The 23,199-nt window shown below is 34.2% G+C and overlaps 2 protein-coding genes across 2 annotated transcripts in view; both read left to right on the top strand.

The window, feature by feature from the left end:
- TBC1D15 (TBC1 domain family member 15) overlaps positions 1 to 20,428 on the top strand; it is a 40,682-nt gene extending 20,254 nt beyond the window's left edge. Inside the window, exons 6-17 of the mRNA XM_014057199.2 lie at positions 2,180 to 2,273; positions 4,062 to 4,259; positions 4,365 to 4,493; positions 6,069 to 6,172; positions 6,804 to 6,898; positions 10,161 to 10,277; positions 10,684 to 10,784; positions 12,390 to 12,489; positions 13,773 to 13,870; positions 17,332 to 17,448; positions 18,334 to 18,420; positions 19,111 to 20,428. Of these exons, the coding sequence (XP_013912674.2) occupies positions 2,180 to 2,273; positions 4,062 to 4,259; positions 4,365 to 4,493; positions 6,069 to 6,172; positions 6,804 to 6,898; positions 10,161 to 10,277; positions 10,684 to 10,784; positions 12,390 to 12,489; positions 13,773 to 13,870; positions 17,332 to 17,448; positions 18,334 to 18,420; positions 19,111 to 19,314 (1,444 nt within the window). The 3' untranslated portion in view covers positions 19,315 to 20,428. The remainder of the gene's footprint in view (positions 1 to 2,179; positions 2,274 to 4,061; positions 4,260 to 4,364; positions 4,494 to 6,068; positions 6,173 to 6,803; positions 6,899 to 10,160; positions 10,278 to 10,683; positions 10,785 to 12,389; positions 12,490 to 13,772; positions 13,871 to 17,331; positions 17,449 to 18,333; positions 18,421 to 19,110) is intronic.
- Positions 20,429 to 22,507: 2,079 nt separating this feature from the next.
- The window catches only part of TPH2 (tryptophan hydroxylase 2), an 86,239-nt gene continuing 85,547 nt past the window's right edge, over positions 22,508 to 23,199 (top strand). Inside the window, exon 1 of the mRNA XM_014057198.2 lies at positions 22,508 to 22,746. Coding sequence (XP_013912673.1) covers positions 22,642 to 22,746 — 105 coding nt within the window. The 5' untranslated portion in view covers positions 22,508 to 22,641. The remainder of the gene's footprint in view (positions 22,747 to 23,199) is intronic.

Genomic DNA, 23,199 nt, shown 5'->3' with positions numbered 1-23,199 from the left:
TTCCACCAGCGAGAATTGCAAAAATGTTCCCAGAGTGTTCACCTATCTGCTGGAAGTGCAACAAACGACATGGAACATACTACCATACGTGGTAGACGTGAACAGCTGCGAAAAAATATTGGAAAAAAATAAAAGATTGGCTACAGGAGATTACTAGACATCAAATTGCACTAAAACCTGAATTATTTTTTTAGGGATTATAAAAGGAAATTATGAAAAAAATACTAGTTACTTAATTTTACACATCGTTACGGCAGCAAGAATTATATTCACATAAAACTGGAAAAATAATTATATACCAACAGAAGAAAATGTAATTAAAAAAATATTGGAATGTGCAGAGATGGATAGGCTCACGAAAGAACTAAAAGAGAAGTACAAATCTGAATACTACTCCGTATGGGATTTATTGTACAATTGGCTAGAGGAAAGGAGGGGAAAAGCAGGAAAGCAAAAAATAAAGGAAGAAAGATCAACAAAACAATAGACAATTACAAAACAGGAAAAGGATTAAAAGATTAAAATATGAGATAGACTATAGCAAATAAATATTACACAAAATGATGTAAATGTAGTAAAAACTGTTACACATAGAATATATAGAATATTACATATAGAATGAAAAAAATGTATGAAATAATGTAAATGCACAAATATATAAAGTCATAGTTATAAAAGATTTAATATATTATATAGTATACAAAATGACATAAATGTAGTAAAAACTGCTATACATAGAACATATAGAATATTATATATAGAATGAAAAAATGTATGAAATGTAAATGCACAAATATATAAAGTCATAGTTATAAAAGATTTAATATATAGTATACAAAATGACATAAATGTAAAAACTGCTATACATAGAACATATAAAATATTATATATAGAATGAAAAAATGTATGAAATAATGTAAATGCACAAATATATAAAGTCATAGTTATAAAAGATTTAATATATTATATAGTATACAAAATGACATAAATGTAGTAAAAACTGCTATACATAGAACATATAGAATATTATATATAAAATGAAATAATGTATGAAATAATGTAAATGCACAAATATATGAAGTCATAGTTATGAAAGATTTATTGGTATAGATAAAACAGACAAAACAGATAGGTAAAAAAATGTGGGTAGTTTTTTTTGACACTGAGAAATCTTCAGTGTGAAGCTTTCTAAAGCATGACATTAGACTACAGCAAGAGGAGTAGTGGAGTGTTGGTTGTTGGATGGAGTGAGCTTTGAATCCATATCTGATTCTGCAGAAGCTTAAAATCAGCCACTGACCATCCATAATTGAATATTTATGTTCTCTCCTGCACTTACGATGAGAATGATTCATTTTCAAAGAAAAACCAGAAAAGCTAAATAATGTTCTTTCTTTAATTTATCCCTATAAAGCTTTGAATATGATGTATTACTCTTATTGACCAACTCAACAACTTTATTAATCATTGGTTCCAAATTAAAAAATTAAATTGATGAGAAAAAATAAATAAATATTGGGGATAGGGGGTTAAGTTAATGATGCTGGAGCAGTCCATATGTCCATAGTAGCAGTAATGTAAATAATGCTCTGAGCAAGTTAAGTAGTTATCATTTATGGTAAATCTAGGTAAAGCCACGTTTATTTAAAATGCATCTTAAGGGGTTTTCAGTTTGATAGTTAGGGTTAGGCATGACTCAGTACAACTTTTGTTTCCTGTGCCATATTAGCAAATCACAGTTTTTGTTTATTAACATCCCATTTTCAGAAGGCCAAGATATAATCTTCTGTTGAATTTCATATCCTCTGTCACAGATGCATCCACTCACGTTAGTATTGAAGAGTGATAAGATTTATTAAAAGGCTTTAATAACAGAACAGGTGATAGTCCCCCCTCCCCCCCGGATATTAAAAATACTAGTATTTTGTTTCAGAAACTGGCAGTAGTGAATTTAAGTTTAAAAGTAACAATCAAGTATTTTCAACTTCATCACTAGTAATGTAATGTATGCGTAGAAAACACATGCATATCTACTTAAAGTATTATATGATCGGTTTGTAATCTGTAACTGCTGTTTTTTTTCAAATGCAAGTTTTATAGTTATCCTTAGCTTATCCCAAAGTAGGAAATAGAATTATAGAAGGAAATGTAGAAAAATATGCTTTTTTTCCCTTCTCAGATCTGAACAGGATAAAAGGGTTCTTGTGAACTATCAGAGTATTTCACAATCCTTTGAAAATCTCCTTGATGAACCAACTTGTGGCTTAATTCAGGTTAGTATAGTGTAAAAATTAAATGTAAGATTTAAGATATTAAAATAGCTGGTGTTTTTTTGAAAAAAACAAAAACCCAGGAGTGGGTGGTGGGATGGGAGAGGCCAAAAGCAGTAAGGAAAAGCTTCCAACTTGATTAAGTTTTATAAAAAGCCTAATATGGATACAGTCATATACAAAAGAACCCCTGAAATCTGGAAAGAATGAATTAACTAACATATATTAATAAGCTTGGTGTATAAAGCAAGGAAGCCAAGCAGTAGCTAGAGTGAGGAGAAAAGAGTTTACATACTACAAAATATTTGTATACAGTTGCTGTTCTCCTGAAGATGGAAACATATCTGTAGAGTATATACCCATTGCTGACAAGAAGAGTAGTACAAGGCAAAGACATCATCTGAAGACCAAATGGTTTCAGATCCTTCACTGGAAGTTTCTGAGACTAAAGGTGAAAGCAAAGTCAACTGAGCAGAGCCATGGGCAAATGTTGTAAAAAGTATGTTGCATCACTAACAGATTAAATAGTATTGCCCTGTTGTGTTGGCATCACAGCTTATGCAACGTACCTTTATACACCAGTTAAACAGCTATCTGATACCTTATATAGAAGATCTTCCAGATAGACTAAGTAATGTCCAGCATCTCTCTACCATTGTCTTCACACTGGGATATTGACAAGAAAGAACCATTAAAGAAGTCAAGGGTAAACCTCCCCCAAACCTCTCTATAATATGGCAGGTTGTCTGCTTTTAATTCCATTTAATGACAGAGTGACATACTCACAGCACTCCTCTAGGGAAGGAAATCTAACAGCTGTCCTTTCCTAATCTGGGAATTGGGATGGGAAAGAGAAGGGGGAGCACTCCAAAGAGAGGCTAATACTGCAGTGATAGCCAGCTTTCATATGTATGGTTCTTCAGGGTGGAACCTTACATAAAAAGGAATGCTTTCTGTATTTTATGGATTGTGTAGATCTGTAATGGAGAAGTTGATCTATTAGGTAACTTAAATCCCGTGGCACGACAAAACCGCGCTCGTCAAAATAGCGGTGATAAAACCGCATCGCTAAAGCCGCGACGTCATCACTGTGCGTTATTACCGCCGTGACAACAGCGCGGCGACGGAAGGGAGCTTTAAAACAGCGCGGCGGCAGAAAGCCGATTTAAATTAAGGTAAGGGTTAGGATTAGGTTTAGGGGTTAGGTTTAGGGTTAGGTTTAGGGTTAGGTTTAGGGTTAGGTTTAGGGTTAGGGTTAGGGTTAGGTTTAGGGTTAGGTTTAGGGTTAGGTTTAGGGTTAGGTTTAGGGTGCTGAGTGCTTCGAACGGCGCGGATTTGCCCTCCGCGATTATGTCATCGCGGTAGGGTCGCGTTTTTCCTCAGCGCTTCGAACGGCGCGGATTTGCCCTCCGCACTTATGTCGGCGCGGATAAGGGCTTCGCGGTTTTGTGGTGGAACCCTTAAATCCAGATTGTTCTAAATTTTATGTGTCAGTAGTAAGATATTGTAACTGGCTATATAGCTAATTGGCAGCCAGCATTATTGTGTATAGCCGATGATACACAGCATCCTGTCTGCAAAATTCTGCATCAGTTGCAAATTCTACATGAAGTATTCAAGTTAGGCTTCTTAATTCAGCTTCATAAACCCACACACACAGACATACAGACACACAGACACACCATATTTTAATGTAATATTGTGTTGAATCTTGTCTTCATCATAGTACCTCCCCAATTCTTCATATATTCATGCATCAATCCAAATAAACTTTACCTTTGTTTTTCTTAGAAATTGAAAAAGGATCCTTACATAACAACAATGGGAGGATTTTCCAAAGTGACAAACTATATTTTTGATAGCTTACGAGGAAATGAGTCAGTAAATCAGCAGCGACCTCCATCAGAAATGGCAGATTTCATTAGTGATGCAATTCCAGGACTAAAAATAAATCAACAGGAAGAACCAGGATTCGAAGTCATTACACGTGTGAGTTTTAAATTGTTGGGAATTTAGATGGTAACAGGACATTCATCTGATGGTTTTAAAATTAATGTCTGGGCAATAATGTAACATATTTGTAATGCATCTTAGATTGATTTAGGAAAACGACCCGAAGCTCATAGAAAGCAACCAGTATCAATTGAAGAGTGGACTAAGAATATGGATTCTGAAGGAAGAATATTGAATGTAGACGCTATGAAACAAATGATATTCAGAGGGGTAATATCTTAAAAAGTTATCTCTTTTTTATTAATTTTTTATTGTTTTTAAAATAGTGACACAAAAGAAACAGAAAAAATTGCAAAGATGAAAGTGCATATATTGTCAAAGAAAAGTAAAACACATGAAGTGCTTTTAAAGAAAATTAAAAAAATACAACAAAGGAAATTAAAAAGGAATAACAGTACATTTCATTTTAACAGTAAATTTCAATTCTACATATAGTTGTCTAATGCAATACTATTACATCTGTGTCAAAAACATCAAAATGCTTCTATGGTGAAAAGATTTGACGGTGACATCACTGTTGCCTAGAGGGATGCCCAGTTCAGGGCTCCTTTTGTTTCCCAATTAAATTGCCCACCAAAGTGGCACTTTTTTTAATCTACTCATGGTTTCTCGCTTTCAAACTGCTGTGTCAGCAGGAGTTGGATTGTGTGATGGGAGCTCACCCTGCCCCGTGGCAACAATTTAAATGCAACCGGATTGGGGTTTGGAAGTTGCATTTCCCCCCTTGCTGGAAAAGCGTTTAGATTCCTCCCTCCCCAAAATGTGACAGGTCAACACAAGGGCCACAGTAAAGTTAAACACAACAAGGTTGGGGTGTGGAGGTGTAGAGCTATTGGGGAAGATAATGATAATTAATTGAATCAAAGTAACGGAGCCAAAAAGCCTCCTGTCTTTTCAATGTTGTTTTGTCCTGCCACATTTTGGGGAGGGGAGAATCCAAATGGTTTTCAAGCAATTGGGGGGGGGGATCGAAAGGCTTTTCAGGCAAGTGGGAGTGGGGAATCTAAAGGGTTTTTCAGTGTGGGGGGGATGCAACCTCCACACACCAACCCAGTTGTGTTTAACTTTCCTGTGGCCCTTGTGTTGTCCTGTCACATTTTGGGGGGAGAAGGGGGATGCAAACGGTTTTCTAGCTTAGACCGAGGCGACTTGGTGGAGAAACAAACCCCAGAGAGGAAACTCGATATGCTCTGATATATAGAGATGAAATATTAGTAAAAGATGTGAAGTAAACAATTGACCACATCTACTGGTCTATCTCCATATCACTTGAACAGCTGCCTAAATCTTTCAAAGCAAAGACAAAACTTCCTTTGTTACTGTACTTCATAATTATTTTAAAATAAATTTTAAATCACTGAAATGCAATGGTTTGATAACTATCAACTGTAGGAAGTAATATTACTTCTAGAGGATTCTCGGTGTAAAAACTGATGATATAAGCTAAGGGAAACAGGGAGGTTACTGAGAGAGATAATATGGAAACCAAGTGTTGGAAGGACAGATTATTAATTTTTTATTCGTAAATAGTGCTGTAAAATTAAGTCTGGGAAACCAAAATGAGCATTAAAAAGATAGAAAATTAGCCTTCTTGCAAGTTTCACCTTGACTACCTTACAAGAAATGAAACAAAGAACTTTGAGCAAAGAACCCAGAGAAATTGTAAGTAGTAGTTAAGGATTGTAGTGCTACCCTTACCGAATGACTTGGTTTCTTTGTTCCTGGTCTTCATGTTTTATTTATAAAGGGTCTAGTTTTACCTTTATCCCTTTTTTTTTGTCCAAGGGGCTTTGTCATGCTTTGAGGAAGGAAGTATGGAAATTCCTCTTGGGTTACTATTCATGGAATAGTACAAGGGAGGAGAGGACAAGTATGCAGAAAAGGAAAACGTAAGCATGATATATTAAAATAGTGACACGGTAGTGGCACGTTTAAGCAGAAAGCGGCAAAATTGTGGTGGCTGGATGTCATACCTTTCTGCGGGATTGGAGAAGATGGCTTCTGTTAGTTGGCTAATGACATCAGGAGTGGTTATACTGAGATTTGGGCATGTGGAGTTGTTTCTTTTTGGGTATGTTAAATCTAAGATTTGCACACTGATTTTATTTTGCCAATTATCACGGCAATAATAATAGTTTGCTGGTTTGCTAGCAAAGTTCTGTTATATTTTTTATGATATCTTAGCCCACCCTAAAAGAGAAGTGGACCCATTGTCCATTCCTTCACTAAATATGTGCAACCAGGCTTTAGAATCAGGATATCTGTCATATGTTTGGAGGACAGTATTAAATATTATCACCCTAGATTCTGAAGTTATAATTTGTGTTCTTAAAGAATTATATAATTTAAAGACTAAGCAAAAGTCATAAAAGTATAAATGTTATTCCCACGCAAAGTAGTAACTATCAACTAGTTACTTGCAACTGAAAAAATGTGAACTATCTTTTTTTTCTTTTTAATGCTTCATATTTCAAATTACACAATATCTTTAGATGCTTTCTGATTTTTGTAATTCTTCAGAGATGAGTATTTCAGGATGAAGCTTCAGTGGAAATCTGTCAGCGAAGAACAAGAAAAAAGAAACTGTAGACTGAGGGATTACAGAAGTCTTATTGGTAATTTTTAGAAGCATAACTTGTCATACAATCCAAATATTAAAGATAAATGTTTTTCCTATTAGATGAAAATATATTGTATATTTTTAAAAAATTATTTCAGATCCTCAAAGTTGCTCGATTCGTTTCCCTTCCTTGTTATCTTTCCATGTAAACAGATAACTTCCTAAGGAGATGCACAATATAAACTAACAATATACAGGTGAAACTCAAAAAATTAGAATATCGTGCAAAAGTTCATTTATTTCAGTAATGCAACTTAAAAGGTGAAACTAATATATGAGATAAGACTCATTACATGCAAAGCAAGATAGTTCAAGCCGTGATTTGTCATAATTGTGATGGTTATGGCGTACAGCTCATGAAAACCCCAAATCCACCATCTCAGAAAATTAGATTATTACATGCAATCAATAAAACAAGGATTGTACATAGAACAATATCGGACCTCTGAAAAGTATAAACATGCATATGTACTCAGTACTTGGTTTGGGCCCCTTTTGCAGCAATTACTGCCTCAATGTGGCGTTTTAAGTTGCATTACTGAAATAAATGAACTTTTGCACGATATTCTAATTTTTTGAGTTTCACCTGTAATGACCTCAGTCCATTCATGCATTTTTTGTTATAGTTATTTCAGTATGCTAAATTAAACTCTTTTTTTTAGTCTGGAATACAAAGCAATATCATTTTAAAAGCTCTATAAGAGGCTCTTCTGCTTGCTTGTTTATTTAATTAATCTATACAGATGCCCATTTGCCATGTAACAAATAATGAAAAATAACAATAATAAACCAACAATTATAAATATATTGCACTGAAGACAAATGTTTACATTCAAGCACTTGAAATTCACAAAACCTCCTGATTCAGTATCTAGGGGAAGAGCCAGGTCTTTAAAGCCTTTCAGAAAAGGCAAGTAGGGTCAGAGTCATCTGGATCTCGGGGGAAATTTTGTTCCAAAAGACAGGCATTGAGACAGAGAAGGCATGTCTCCTGGGTCCTGCAAGATGACACTGCTTGAGTGATGGGACCTGGATTATGCCAACCCTCTGAAATCTTATTTCAAGTGGAACCACCGCTATACAAGCATTGGCATAAAGACAACACATTACTTTGCAGTAGGTTTCAATGAAAATCAGATTGTCATGGTGTGAATCATATGGCATATTCAGTGGCAGAAAAGCATCTAAACATTCAGCATAGCAATAATTAAGTTACATGATATGATAAAGTTCCCCATTGATGTCATTTGATGTCAGAACAAGAGTCACTTTGGTGTAATGGTTAAGTCATAGGCTAGAAACCACGAGACCATGAATCCTGCCTTAGGCATAAAGCCAGCTAGGTGACCTTGGCCAGTAAATTTTCCTCACCCCTAAGAAGGAAGCAGTGGCAAATGACTTCTGAAAAACTTAAGCCAAGAAAACTGCAGGGACTTGTTCAGTCAGTCTCTGAGAATTGGATATTATTGAAAGGAAGAAAAATAATAATCTGAACATCCAATTGGAACCCCAACAAAATTTAAACTTGATTGCATATAATTTTATTACCATTAAATATAAAGCCACACCATATACCCAGAGTTTGAGTCACATTTCACATATTTAAAGTAGATCCAAATAAGATTTGTTTCATTGATTTTTTTTTGTTTTAATCACAACTTTCTATAAAATGTAACATTTAGAAAGTGTTTGGAAATTTGTTTACTGGTAATCCACACTGGTTACTTAGCAATTGTTTAAAATTATGATGGTTCCCCCAACTATCAACCTCTAACCATCAACTACGCATCAAATTTTGAAGTTTCAGTATCGCCCTGCCCCATGGTCACATGACTGCATTTTGGGCAGTCAGCAGCCGTCCTGCGTTTATGGCCACTTGCAGTGCCCTGTAATCATGTGCCTATGATTTACAACAGATTTGATGAAAATGAGTGTTTACTTCCAGTTTCCAATAAAAACTGCCCCATGGTGAATTGTGGGTTCACTTAATGATTGTGTTGTTTGCTTAACATTGTGAAAAAGGGTCAGTTCACATCATGGTCACTCATCTTGTGACTGTCACAACTTAAAAGTATAATTCCCAGGCTCAATTTTAACTCAAGAACTATCTTTATTAGAAATAATTTTGAGACAATATTTTTTCTTTCAAATTACTAAATTTTTAACAGTTGTTTTAATGCCTTTATTTTGCTAGCTATTTCAAGCTCAGCAGTTTTAAAAATGGAAATTCAACGATATACTGTATTTTTTGGAGTGTAAGATACACCTTTTTCCCTCAAAAAAAGAGGCTGAAAATCTGGGTGCGTCTTATACATCGAATACAGAATTTTTTGCCTCTCAAAGCCCCGCTCCCTTCACAAAAATGGCCGTGCATACACTTATGGAGGCTTTCAGACAGTTCCTGGGGGCTGGAGAAGGCAGAAATGAGCAAAAAAGGGGCCGTTTTTTGCCTCCTAGCCCCCAGCAGCACTCTATAAGCCTCCATAAGGCTATGCATGCAATTTTATTTGACAAAAAATGTGCCCATTTTCGTGAAAAATGGCCCGGTGTTTGCTTGTTTTTGCCCCCCCCCATCCGCGCAAGGCTGCAAGTCCCCCCCCCCCCCAAGGCTTTTCATGCCTTTAAAAAAAGTTTTTGGGAGGTTTGCAGAGTGCAAAAATTTTGTTTTTCCTTTTGGAAAGCCCTTTAACTGATTTATGAGAATTACATTGAGCAGGTGCTGTGCCAACAGAAACAAAGTCTTAGGTGCTGCAGATTGTCAGCGATTTCTTTCTTCAGCACATGGATAAATACACCTGGAAACATCTACCTACCTACCTACCTACCTACTTTCTCCCTCTCTCTCCCTATCAATCAACTGTATTTCTCTCTTCCCCCTCTATCTACCAACCTATCTACTCTCTCTCCCTCCCTATCTACTGTATTTGTCTCTCTCTCTCTCTTTCTATTTCTCTCTCTCTATCCCTCTACCTACCTACTGTATTTATCTCTCTAGCTCTCTCTATTTCTTTTTCTCTCTAACTCTCTCTCTCTCCCCCCCTTTATCTACCTACCTACCTAACTACTCTCTCTCCCTATCTACCTACTGTATTTCTCTCTCTTTCTCTCCCTCTCTATCCCTCTATCTACCTACCTATATTTTTTTTAAATGGCCTCTTCAAAACCTTGGTGCATCTTATACTCCGCTGCATCTTATACTCTGAAAAATACGGTAGACTTCAAGCTGTTTTGAATTAAATCTAGGTTTTTTTTCCTAGAAAAGGATGTAAACAGAACTGATAGAACAAATAAATTTTATGAGGGTCAAGATAATCCTGGATTGATACTGCTTCATGACATTTTGATGACATATTGTATGTATGACTTTGATCTGGGTAAGTAAAGCTTTATCTTTTATTGACCTTTTGAATTATTATTTCTTGAAATTATTCAAAGACAGTCTCATGTATTCAATTTTAAAATTTTAATTAAGAGGCGTAAGAAAAAGAGTAAATTATATTAGGTAACATGTTAAAATGCAGACTATATTTATAGCATATTTATAGTGTACCCTGTTATGAAGGAGGTCCAGTACTATTAGGCATACTTACTTTTAATACTTTATAAAGTACTTATTAAAATGTATTATAAGTTTTTAAATTGTATTTAGTTCTATATCTTGTGTGTGTGTGTGTAGAAGGATATCTATTCTAAGTGTTCTTAATTCCAGAATTAGTCACCTGAGAAAAGAGAAATGTTCAACAATTCATTTTTTTCTTTTCTTTTTTCTTTTCTTTTAAGGATATGTTCAAGGAATGAGTGACTTACTTTCACCTATTTTATATGTGATGGAGAATGAAGTGGATGCTTTCTGGTGCTTCACATTGTACATGGATCAAATGGTAAATAGTTTCACCTTCTATATTATTATTCTATTAAGTTAAGACTGAAAAATATTATTTCCTTATGTCACCTGCTCTGATTCTTCATATTATATTTCTTACTTAGTAGTATATTCAGAAATAAAGTGTTAAAATTGCTACATGAAGTCAGAAGCAGATTAAATATTCTGAATTATATCTATATAGTCAAAGTGCAAAAATGGATTTTTAAAAGGAATCGATACATATAATTTATGACTCTTCAATTAGTTACTTGAATCTTACATTGTAGTTGATCATTATTATATTTGTATTTAAGTCTAAGAACTATTGCCTAATTTTTTCTTCTTCCCTCCTGAGCTGTTTTCCTATGTCCCATTTAGATTATAAACTAGTAGATGGCAACTCTTGGATTTTGCCAAACATTTGTAAGCTGTTCTGGCTCTCTGTGGCTGAATAATAGAGTAAAATGCTTAGAATATCTGAAATCAGACATAGTGATGTGTTTAATGCTTGTTTACAAGGATTTTGACCTAAGATGCAGTATTAGTATAACTGTAGCTTTATTAATGCTAAATCATAACAAGAAGAAAGGGTACAATACTATTTTGAGAATTGTTATTGTTGTTCTTTCTGCTGAAAAGAATGAAACCCTTACAAGGTTTGTTCATTCATAAATGTAAATGAACTTTCATCTATGTATAGGTATAGCTATATACCTCTGTGTGTGTGTGTGTGTGTGTGTGTGCGTGTGCGTGTGCGTGTGAGAGGGAGGGAGGGGGGGGAGAGAGAATGTACATACATCATTTACATTTTTATTTAAAGCCAGCAATTCAGCATACACAATGGAATTCTGTGTTCATTATAATGCAGATAATTATTTATAAATTATTATCATGTAATAATACTAACATCTGTAATCTGTTAATGTTATTTATCCCAATTATTTTCAGAATACAGTTGTCATACATTTTGTGTACATGTGTATAACTTCAGTGGATTCACATATATGGAGAGTCATATGCAAATACATCTGGACAGGGTTTATGACAACTCACCACAGCCAACTTGCTTCAGCCAACAATTACTAGTTTAAATAATTAAATTGAAGTGTTGAATTGTCTTGCAATGAGTTGTCCCACAGCAAGTTGGCTGTGATGAGTTGACTGTGGCTAGTTGTCCCATTCTGCCTGGCACATATAGTGCAATCTGTTTAGAAACAGATGGAGGTAGCTACACTTATCATAGTTTCATTTATGTTGCTATTGAATTAAATTATCATATAAATTGTGATATTAACTTCATCCTTGACATCCTTCTGATGCTTTCTCTCAAAACATGGTTGTGTCAGCAGACCTGGGAATCTCAAGGAAACAGCAATTTGATGAGATTGTTGCATTGTTTTTAACATCAGTTATCTCCACTATCTTGTTACTAATAACGTTGATGCCTTTTAATTAGTTTTTAACATTAGGATTTTATTATTGTTTTTATGTAAGGAGAGTTGCTTTATTATGAGATGTGGCTGTATAAATGTAATAGATAAACAACAAGACCAGAATTAGATTTAAACTTAAATACGTTTAAGATTCTGAGTATTCACATAAAATATTCTTTGTCATCAAGCATCAAAATTTCGAAGAGCAAATGCAAGGCATGAAGACACAGTTAATTCAACTGAGCACTTTACTTCGCTTATTAGATAGTGGATTCTGCAACTATTTGGGTATGTTTCCTTTTTTTTGAAAAAAAAAAGGGTGGGTTATTCTAGATAATTCTTTACACCATTTTCTTGCATCAATTATTTTCTTAGTTTTCAAGAGTCTTTGGTTTTAGATAGCAACCTTCTTTGTGCATAATTTTGACCCAAGGTTTTTTAACCATGGTTTATAGAGTGAATTGAATTGAATTGAATTTATTGCACTTATATGCAGCCCTTTTCCCCGGAGGGGACTCAGGGCGGCTCACAATCCAAGTCAGGGAAGGGGATACAGATAAGGGATAAAAAAACAAACAAAACAATACACAATTTAAAAGCACACAACAACCATACCATTCGAGGGGGGGGGGGGCAAAAGCTCTTTAGCCCCAGGCCTGTCGGAACAGCCAGGTTTTAAGGGCTTTGCGGAAGGCCTGGAAGGTGGTGAGGGTTCGAATCTCCACGGGGAGCTCGTTCCAGAGGGTCGGAGCAGCCACAGAGAAGGCTCTCCTCTGGGTAGTCGCCAGCCGGCATTAGCCGGCGGATGGAATTCGGAGGAGGCCTAATCTGTGGGATCTAATCGGTCTATTGGAGGTAATTGGCAGCAGGCGGTCTCTCAAGTATGAGACCGTGGTTTGTAGAGCAAGCTATCCTGGTTCACACATCTCTAACCCTAAAAAGCAGTCTTTATGCCCTTAGGCATAAAGACTGCTTTTTAGGGTTAGAGATGTGTGAACCAGAACAGCTTGCTCTATGTGATTCAGATGACTGTTTCAGCCTATTTGTTTTATTCTATTTGTATTTATAGTTAAAATAACTTTAGGTATAACTTTGGATATTACTGTTTTGTCCTGAACTATAAATGAAACAGTTATGGCAATATTATATAAATTACCATATTTTTTGTTCCATAAGACGCACCCCCCCCCCCAGTGGGTGCAAACGGTACTGGTCCTTTGGTGAATAGCAGCTGGGCCATGGTGGCGGGGTCCTTTTACAATACAGAACCCAGCCTCTTCTGTCTCTTTTCTGCAGTGCAGGAGTCAATAGACAGAGCTGGCACATGAGAGGACACCTATCAGGCTCCACCTGATATTTTTTTGTCTTGTTTTCCTTCTCTAAATCTAGGTACATCTAATGCCCCGGAGCATCTTATGGTCTGGTGTGTCTTATGAGGCGAAAAATAGAGTACTGTGTTTGTTCATAGCTTAATTATTTCACCCAAGATTTTCTTTCTAGTTGTCTTTTATTGTGAAGTTAAAATAACCTTCTAAGAAGACTTATGGATGTATTTCCTCCCATTTCTTTAGAATCTCAAGATTCAGGCTATCTTTATTTTTGTTTCCGATGGCTTCTAATAAGATTTAAAAGAGAATTTAGTTTTCAAGATATTCTTCGCTTATGGGAGGTAAGATGTATTTTATGGCAACAATTTACTTTTGATGCTCAACGAGAATGTTCAAGTTTTTAAAAACATACTGAATATTTCTTAACATTATCCTTTACTACATATAATCAAACAGCAAAAATAAATGAACTGAAAAAGCCAAAATCTTTGATATGGAAGACATAAAAACATGCTGCCATGCTATTTATTTATTTTTTTGTATTCCTGGTGCCAGCGGGTAATAATCCTGTTAGAAGGGTTTGCCTTTATTTTTTCTCAAAATGGTGACCTAGACCTTTTTTTATATGAAAAATAATTTTATCATTAAAAATGAATAAACTAAAACATACTTAGTATAGAAAAATTAGATAGAGGATACTCAAGATACAGATAGTGTTAATTTCTGAAAAGAAGAAATAAATTTTATGCGTACATTGAGATCAATACAATTTTCAAAGCCAACATTATATAATCCTGCAGAATCAAATTTTTAGTTTTTTTAATCACATAAAATGGAAATCATACCATTGTTACCTAATTGAAGGACAGAATCTGGAAAGAATCGTGTTTTCTGGAACAACCTAAGTCACATATATATAGGTGGCTATAGCCATTTATCCTTGGAACTGATATCTGGTATTCAAGCTATCACACATCAAATCTAGGTCATGCCCATGTTCTTTCATTGCCTTCTTTTGAATCATACTGCTGAGTACTAGATGTAGAATTTTAGATGAGATCTAATGTAGAAATACGCCTTTTGAAAACTGTAGTTATGTTAACATACTCTTAAAATATTATTACTGTCCAGAGCCCCTCTATAAGATGGAAAGATAAGACGTTTGATAAATAAATAAAGTTATCTTTTTCAGCTTATCGAATAGTTCACATCTGAAATTTTTAGTATCTATCAAAATGAACAAGGTAAAGGTAGTTTTCCCTGTCTAGTCATGTCCGGCTCTAGGGCACAGTACTTATCTCTGGTACTTGACTGAGGGAGCCAGCATTGTCCGAAGACATTTTCCGTGGTCATGTGACCAGCATGGATATATGTCAAAGATGCACACAATGCTGTTACCTTCCCACTGAAGTGGTAGTTATTAATCTGCTCACATTTTTGCATGCTTTTGAACTGCTAGGTGGGCAAGAGTAGGGGTAGGAATGGGAGCTCACCCCATTGTGTGGCACTCAGGCCACAAACCTGTTTTTTAACACTCCATTATTACCAGCATAAGGAGAACCTGCCTACCTTACTGGTTGTAAACCAATAATATTACTGTTTATTAGATTTTTTAATTCAACATATTTATTACAAGCGGCGTGGTGGCCTAGTAGCGAAGACACTTGCCTCCCACTTGGAATGTTGAGAGCTCAATCCTAGGTAGTGCAGATGTCTCTCTCTTAGGGCCCAAAGGAAAAAAAATATCTGCTACAAATTCCATATGGCATCAGGAAGGGCATCCTGCTAGTAGGCACTCAGAATTCTTGTTTGTTTTTTTCTTCTACTATATATATATATATATATATATATATATATATATATATATATATATATATATATATATATATATATATATATATATATATATATATATATATATATATATATATATATATATTCATTCTTAGTCATGCTGAAATAGTTTTGTTTCCTAACTGTCTACAGTATGTTACTTACCCTATTATGCCAATTTTTGTTTTTGTTCCCTGACTTTCTATAACCCATATAATAATTTTTAAGTCTCATTAGAGATATCTAATGTTAGTTGTAGATGGCTGATGCTAGCAGCATATTGATTGCTCTGCCTTTTTTCTTGTCAGGACCTTCAGAAAAAGCTGTAATAAGAAATGAGCTATATAGACAAAATTGCTCATAAATTATATAGATAAGGGTTTCATTAGAACTACCAACACTAAAATAGTCACAGACCTTAATGAAATCAATAATTAAAAGTTAGCCAACTATTTTTCTCCTGATGTGATTATCTCCCCAGAAAAAATAATAATTTAGTGACTGGATATTATAGATCTAATCAGTCTTAACTGACATGTAAACTGAATGACGATTCAGCTGAAATATCAAATACAGGCACACACAGCTTAAAGAAAATGTAAGAGATAAACTAATGCAGTGAGTTTTATTTAAAATAAATTGCATTTAATTTTATTTAAAAGATTTGTATGCTTGCCCTTCTTAACATAGGGATTTAGTCTTAGTGGAGGATTTTAGAAATAGTAATTGAAAGGCCAGTATGTGGTTATGTATTAAATTTTGGTATATTTTATGATGGACGCTTAAACAATTATAGTCAAATGAAAATGGAGATATGATGATGGTAACATGTTTAAATATTTGAATTCAAAAGCTTGAGTTAATATGGATTATGTTTGTTGACTGTGGAAGAGATGCACAAAAATCTTTTTGTAACCAACTGATATACTTTCTATAGCATGTAAAAAAGGATTGTGTTTATTTTAGATTAAAAATAAAAAATATTAAAAAATATCAACATGATAGCCATGTCCAAAGCCCTGTACCCTGTTAAATGCCTTGCACATGCTCTGTAGCCTTGCTAAAAAGCTACTCACATTCTTAGATCTGAGAAACTCAGTGGGGGATGTTCCCTCTCATTAAAATGTCCTTAGAATGAAATCAATGAATGGCTAAGTGGTTTTACTTTTGCTTTCCAACTGGCAGTTTGCAGGCACCTGGGATGGGAATGTCATGTGAGTATCTGAGATACTGGACCATGGAGAAGAAATGTTGATCCAATCCAAAGGATTGGATATTGGATATTTGTCCCAGGAAATATTATCTCTTAAGCTTTATGTTAGGTGTAACAACACATTGTTAATTTATTTTTGCCTATATGACTCCCTTTTAAAATTGTTTTTATCTTGGCTTTATTACACAGCTTGGATGGATATCAGTATAAATAAAAAGAGAAGATGGTAATTTTATCTCCCCACTTATAAAGAAATACTTTCGTATTTAATCTTGAAACCAGTAGAATTTCTTATCCAAGCAGTGTTTGCATAGAGCAGGAGTGTCAAACTTGCATTGTCACTGTGGCGTCATGTGACGTATGGCAACTTTTTCACTCTTCACTAAACGACGTGGGCTTGGACAGCATGTGATGCATCTGGTCTGCAGGCTGCAAGTTTGACACACCTGGCATAGAGGATCACTGAAAGCCTGTAAAAGGCTGGCTTGAACTTTTAAGAAAAACCAGGACAGTTGTGAACAAACAAATGGATTTACAAATAATTCTGTTGCCCAAGAAGTGAGAGTGGTGATAATGGGGGGAACTAGCTTTAGTTATTTTATTTCATCATGGCTTGTTGCAATTGTACCACCAGCTCCACCATGTTATGTTTGTTTTAAATTAATAATAATAAAAAAATTATTTAAAAAAATAATCTTTTATTAAAATGGCCAGAGTCCTGTCTTTTATTTATCAGCAACTTGAATGTTTTACCAGGTGATGTGGACAGATTTGCCTTGTCAGAATTTCCACCTTCTTATATGCTGTGCTATTCTGGAATCTGAAAAACAACAAATAATGGAGAAACATTATGGCTTTAATGAAATACTTAAGGTACCTGTTAAATTGAATTAAATTGAGACTATTTTTCTATCCTTTCTATTTTGGATTTGCAAAATTAATAGCATTTCATTTTAGAATAAGTACTGAGAAAGGGTTAATGAATGTTAGTAGTCAGCCATAGTTTTTCTATGATGAAATATGTTCAATGCTGAATTATTTATAAAGAGATTTTATAAATCAGATTATTCATATACAGAATCATAATTATTTGATTTATAAAGCATGTAAGAGAGCTTCTTTCTTGTTCTGAAGCAACTACAAAGCTTCTTATGTGCATTGCTCTAGGATAGAGGCATCAAGGTGAAATAGGAAATTCTTGGTTGAATGAAGCTAAGCTATGGAATAATAAAGTTACCCATGGTTATAATACAAGCAAAACACTCAAGTCTATTCCCGTGTATTAGTTCACAGAAAAATGGCAATCCATATGTTGTCCAATCTCATTATGCAGCTTTTTGGCTGTGGCCTAGCAAAAAGAACTGGCCAGATTAAAACAACTGTATCAAGAATTCTAAATACTAAGAGTGTGTAATTTATGTACCATACTTTATCCAAAATATATTTCTAAATTTAGAATAATTGTATATTTCCAGTGAAAAGAAAGATTGGATAAATAATGTCACATTGTTACCATATTATCAATGTATCTAAAATTATCCTTCAATCCTTCAATAGATTTAAAGCTAGGTTTTTTTTTTCAGATAGAACTATTGAGAACTAAATTTTAATTCTAGTGGTGAAAATGTATTAAGCAAGAAAGCAATAACTTAATAAAAGATGCTAAAGAAGGTATCAACATTCTGAAACTTAGATATAAATTAAAAATAACACACTTCAGCTTTTTTGAGGCTGACCTTTTTTGCTTTTTTATATCAGCATATCAATGAATTGTCTATGAAAATGGACGTGGATGATGTACTTTGCAAAGCAGAAGCTGTTTCTATGCAGATGATGAATTGCAAGGTAAATAGTGAAATACATTTTATAAACATTCTATGAAGAAATCATTGGTTGTTCTAACTGATCCTTTAAAAGATAGACAACAGTATTTGGAAATATAGAACGAATACACAGAATGATTTCCTATCTTGCTGCTGCTTTTCCTATGGCAACTCCCTCTGCCTTTAAAAAAAATTATATATCATTTTTATATTGTAACATTTTATTATGCACTGTCCAGAGTCCCTCTAAGGGAAAGATAAGCGGTTTAAAATGTGAAAAATAAAATTAAACAAACAAATAAATCTTACTTTCAGATTTTGCATTTCCTCTATTAGGAAAACATAATAGGTTGTGGAATTCCTTGAGACTGAACCTTTTTCCCTCCTTTTTTTGTTAACTTCAAGGTTGTGTGCACACATGAGACAAGATTAAAGAAAAGCAGCGAGCCATATTAGTTTCCCCATCCTAGGAAAGTAATATGCAGTATTGTGACTCCCGGCTATTGTATTTTGTTGCTTTTTTAGGGCTACTTGCTACTGACTTTTTCTTATCAAACACTAAGTTGATACTTCATATTCCTACATGTATAAGTCATATTCTGCATTAGGAAATCTGTTATTTTTGGCTGGAATATTGTTTCAAATCAGGGTATAATTCGAGAGGAATAACATCCCAGCAATCAAAAAGAACTTTTTTTTCTTTTCTTCAAAGGAATTACCTCAAGCAATTTGTGAAATTTTGGGATTAGAAAATAGTGCTATGACAACACCAGATTCAGATGCTGGAGAAGATGAAGCTGTTGATGGGATGAGTTGCCTTGCATCAGCATATCCAAATGTTTCTTTGCCTGTTGCTGCTACCAACAAAAGAAATGAAAGAATTCAACAAGTGATACACACAGACTCCACAAACTAATGATTGTGTATTTGGTTGTATTGTTCAACAGGCAGTTTATTACAGCTGTTTTGTTTCAGGCACTTGGGTTGATATTTTGAGTTTGTGTTGATTAAGCTTTAATGAATTGGGAAAGAAATCATGTACTGTAACACTTCTGCATCAAAGCTTTACATGACATTATTTTTATAGTTTCTTCTACCAAAATAGCCTTCCGTTTTTCCAGTAACATTCCTTAATACATTTGTATAAAAGTGCATTTTTTTGTCTTCAGTGAAATGAGAATCAGGCAGCATGAATGGCATGAAATAAGGGATATATTCCTTGTACTTTGAAAATACCTGGGTATGGATAGTTTTGGATATCATTAAAGTGTTACAATTCTTCTATACTATTTCCTAAGTTAAAGATGGCAACTTCCACAACACAGCTTTGTAAATGAAAGGATTGTGTCCTTTTTCTAATGTTTACAAAAATACTAGTATTTGTGCGGACTGAATGTAGATTTGGAATGAAAATTTCCATTTGTGAAGTCCCTGATCCTGAATTTTGCATAATCTAGGATGGCATTTTTACATTTCACACCTTTCTTATGCATACATATTATGGATTCAGATGTATGAATATTAAAGGATAACTCTATTTTTGACTAAAACAACTTTGGTTGATAATTCAGATAATTTTGTCCAGATTTTAATATACAGTTCAAGCCTAACTATTTTTGAAAATCATTTTTATAAATAAGGATAAATGTCTGAATATATTTAGGTTCTCAACTTAATATTCTTAGCAAGATTTTGCTCATTTAACTAATAATGTTTATCTTTGCTGAATAGTAGTATAACTGTTTAATAATAACCAATCTAAATTGCCTTTATATTAGACTAAACTTTTTGAAAACATATAAAAATAAAGTTGAAATTTTAATTTCCTTCCTTTGGTTCTGCCTAAGCTCCCTTTGGTGATACAACAAAATCTGGAGTTTCCTAGGGTGGACCGTTACATGCATATGAGAAAAATATAAAATTATTCTATGCGATTATTTGATGTTTTACAGTAATGTGAAATATAATTTCATGTATTTGTTTCTATTTGAAGAGTATTGTACATATTATGAAATAAAATGCAAAGTTTACTTAAAGATTTTTAATTAAGACATATTTAGTGGAAAACCAAAAAAGAATTCCTAAATTTCCAGTGTTTCATGAGAGGCATTCAGTTCTTTTACGGCCTAATACTTTAGTTATAAAATAAACAGGCTAGTGATGGTGTTGTATTCATAAATAAGGAGTTGAATTTTGGTTTTCTGCAGATAAGCTTGAAAACAAATGTGATCCTCATGACATTTGTCAGGATCTAGAAATCCCTTTTTTCATAATGATATCCTAATCCATGTTCTGGCAATAGAAAATCAGGCTTGTTTTTTCCAATATGATTAAAGTAGCGCTAAGAAAAAGGGAAGGAAATATTAAGTCATTCCCAATTATCAAATGCAGTCTTTCTCCAAAAGATTCGATTTCTTCTATATACATTCTGAAAAAGAATTTACTGAGAGTGAAGAAATATGCCCGTGATTTTAGTTGCTGAAAAGATAAATGAAATTGTGGCATTAATGTGAGAGCTGATGAAATGGTAAGTTATTAACACAGATATCAGAAGGTGAGATCTCTGTAGTCCTTGGCTTTAATTTGTTTGGGATTCTTATCTTTTATCAGTTAATAACAAAATACTCCATTTGGCAAATGGCAAGAAACCTAACATCTCTAGGCTTTCATTTCCTGCTTACAGGAAATAATTTTTGGATTATCTTGCCCTTTTTGTTCTCTCACAGAACTTTGGCTTTTACATTATCATGTTAATACAACTGCTGGATATATTTTTTTTCTACTGCTGTCTGTTGGCATGATTCCAAAATGAACACAAAGCTGACATGCAATCTCTCCCTCCCTCCTTCCCTCCTTCTCTCCTTCCCTCCCTCCCTCCCTCTCTTTCTCACACAAACACACAAAATTTCCTTAATACTTGCAACATTCAACGTGGAAAGAAATATGGAAAGCATAATTAGGATATTTGTGCACATAGTAGGAATTCTGATTTTTCCCCATTATATTTACCTTACATGACAACCTCATTATCAAAACCATGTTGCATATGTCTTCATAAAAATAGTCAAATTGATTTGGTATTGGAAATAACTGAATCATTGTAACACAATAGCCCCAGTGATAATACTTATTTAAATATATCTGACCTGCATAAAGACTGTCTACCTTAAGTCAGCCAGATGGAATAAGAGGAGGCTCTTAAGGAAGGTAGTCCCACCATTTACAGTAGATTCAACCACAGGAATCCTCATGCAACCAAATGAGCTCTTCAATAGATATGGGAGTGGGACTTTATAAGAAACGAAGTAATGAGCTTTATTGTACCTGTCCTATGATGAATTGTTAAGAGTTCTAGAAACCTACATCTAAATCATGTGCCAAAGTTCTTGGGAATTTAGCCTCACCTGTATTTGGTTAAAGAACACATCTATGAATCTAAGCAGAATTGTCTAATTGGATTCTTATTTCATGGGATTGGATAATACAACTATATAATATTTAAATATTTGCACAATCTCTATACTTTAGAATTTATGCACTAAGTAAAACTTATTTATATATGATACTTCACCAATAAGTAATAGAAGGATTCCTTTGGTCGAATGTCAGTTGCTAATCTCAATCTTTCACACAGTTGCCTCATTTATATATACAAAATAAGTAAAGGAATTGTCAATCAATAAAACATCTTTATAATACTTTTAATCCTGTAATCATACTCATTGGATTATAGTGTGAAGGCTTCTGACAATATTAAAACACTCCTGGGAAAAGTATCAAGTCCTCTTCATTCTTTTAAAAAATGTAATGTTTTTTCAGTGACATGAAAAGTGCATTTCTTGTTAACGGAAACATCAAGCTGCCCATCTTGCTTTGAGTATCAATCTTCGGTAATGGAATGCCATGCAAATGTTTAAACGGCTCTTTGTAAAGAAAGTGCTCAACTGTTTCTGAAGTCCATTGATAAAAGTATAGTACTTTTAAAAAATAGTAACAAGTCAGAGGAATAAAACAGAAATTGCAACAGAAGAGGAGTCGAGAAAAAAGTGAGCTTCATGTGACTCCTCATCAGTCTTTCATCAGTTCTTCACGAGGCATATAAAAACCCTTGCTGGGGGAGGTGAGAGGTGCTTGGAGTGTTTGTTGTTCAGCATCAGAGTGCTGAACTGCTGGACAGCTCCCTGCAGGCAGCATTGCAAGCCTGTTTCCTGCTCTGAACAGGGAAAACAGTAGGGCTCCCACCATGCAGCCAGCAATGATGATGTTCTCCAGCAAATACTGGGCACGACGGGGCCTTTCTCTGGACTCAGCTATGCCTCAAGAGTACCCATTATCCAGGAATGTAACTGTAAGTATCAAGCGTTTAAAGATACCAAACCATTATCTTGTCAGATTGTTTTAGAAATGTTCAAATACTTCCAGATGAGTGTTCTTTGGGGCCTTTTAACTGAACAGATTTATTTGTTTGCTTGTTCAGAAAAAAGCTTAGGAATCACTCCTTACTCTCTGCAATACAACTGTTTCATTACAAATTATCAAAACATTTTTTATAAAATACATTTTTTGAGACAAAACTTGAATTCAATTGATTGTAGCCTTCACTTTTGTGATGGATGTTCCTAATGGTGGAAGTTAATCCAGTCTTTGTTGAAGACTTACTTTCTCTGCCTTGATTATTTTTTTAGGTGCACATTTTTTAGTCACTTACAGCAGCTTATATATATAAGCACATTTGGTTTAGTAAGATTTTCTTCCAGGGAAAGTGGTTGAATTTACATGTAATTTTTTAAAAAAAAGATTG

This window comes from Thamnophis sirtalis, unplaced genomic scaffold (genome assembly GCF_051295495.1).
Source record: "Thamnophis sirtalis isolate CommonGarterSnake01/CBP01778 unplaced genomic scaffold, rThaSir2_p1.2 scaffold_9, whole genome shotgun sequence".
Lineage (NCBI taxonomy): Eukaryota > Metazoa > Chordata > Lepidosauria > Squamata > Natricidae > Thamnophis > Thamnophis sirtalis.
The sequence above is the reverse complement of the archived record's forward strand: the minus strand, read 5'-3'. Positions and strand labels throughout refer to the sequence as shown.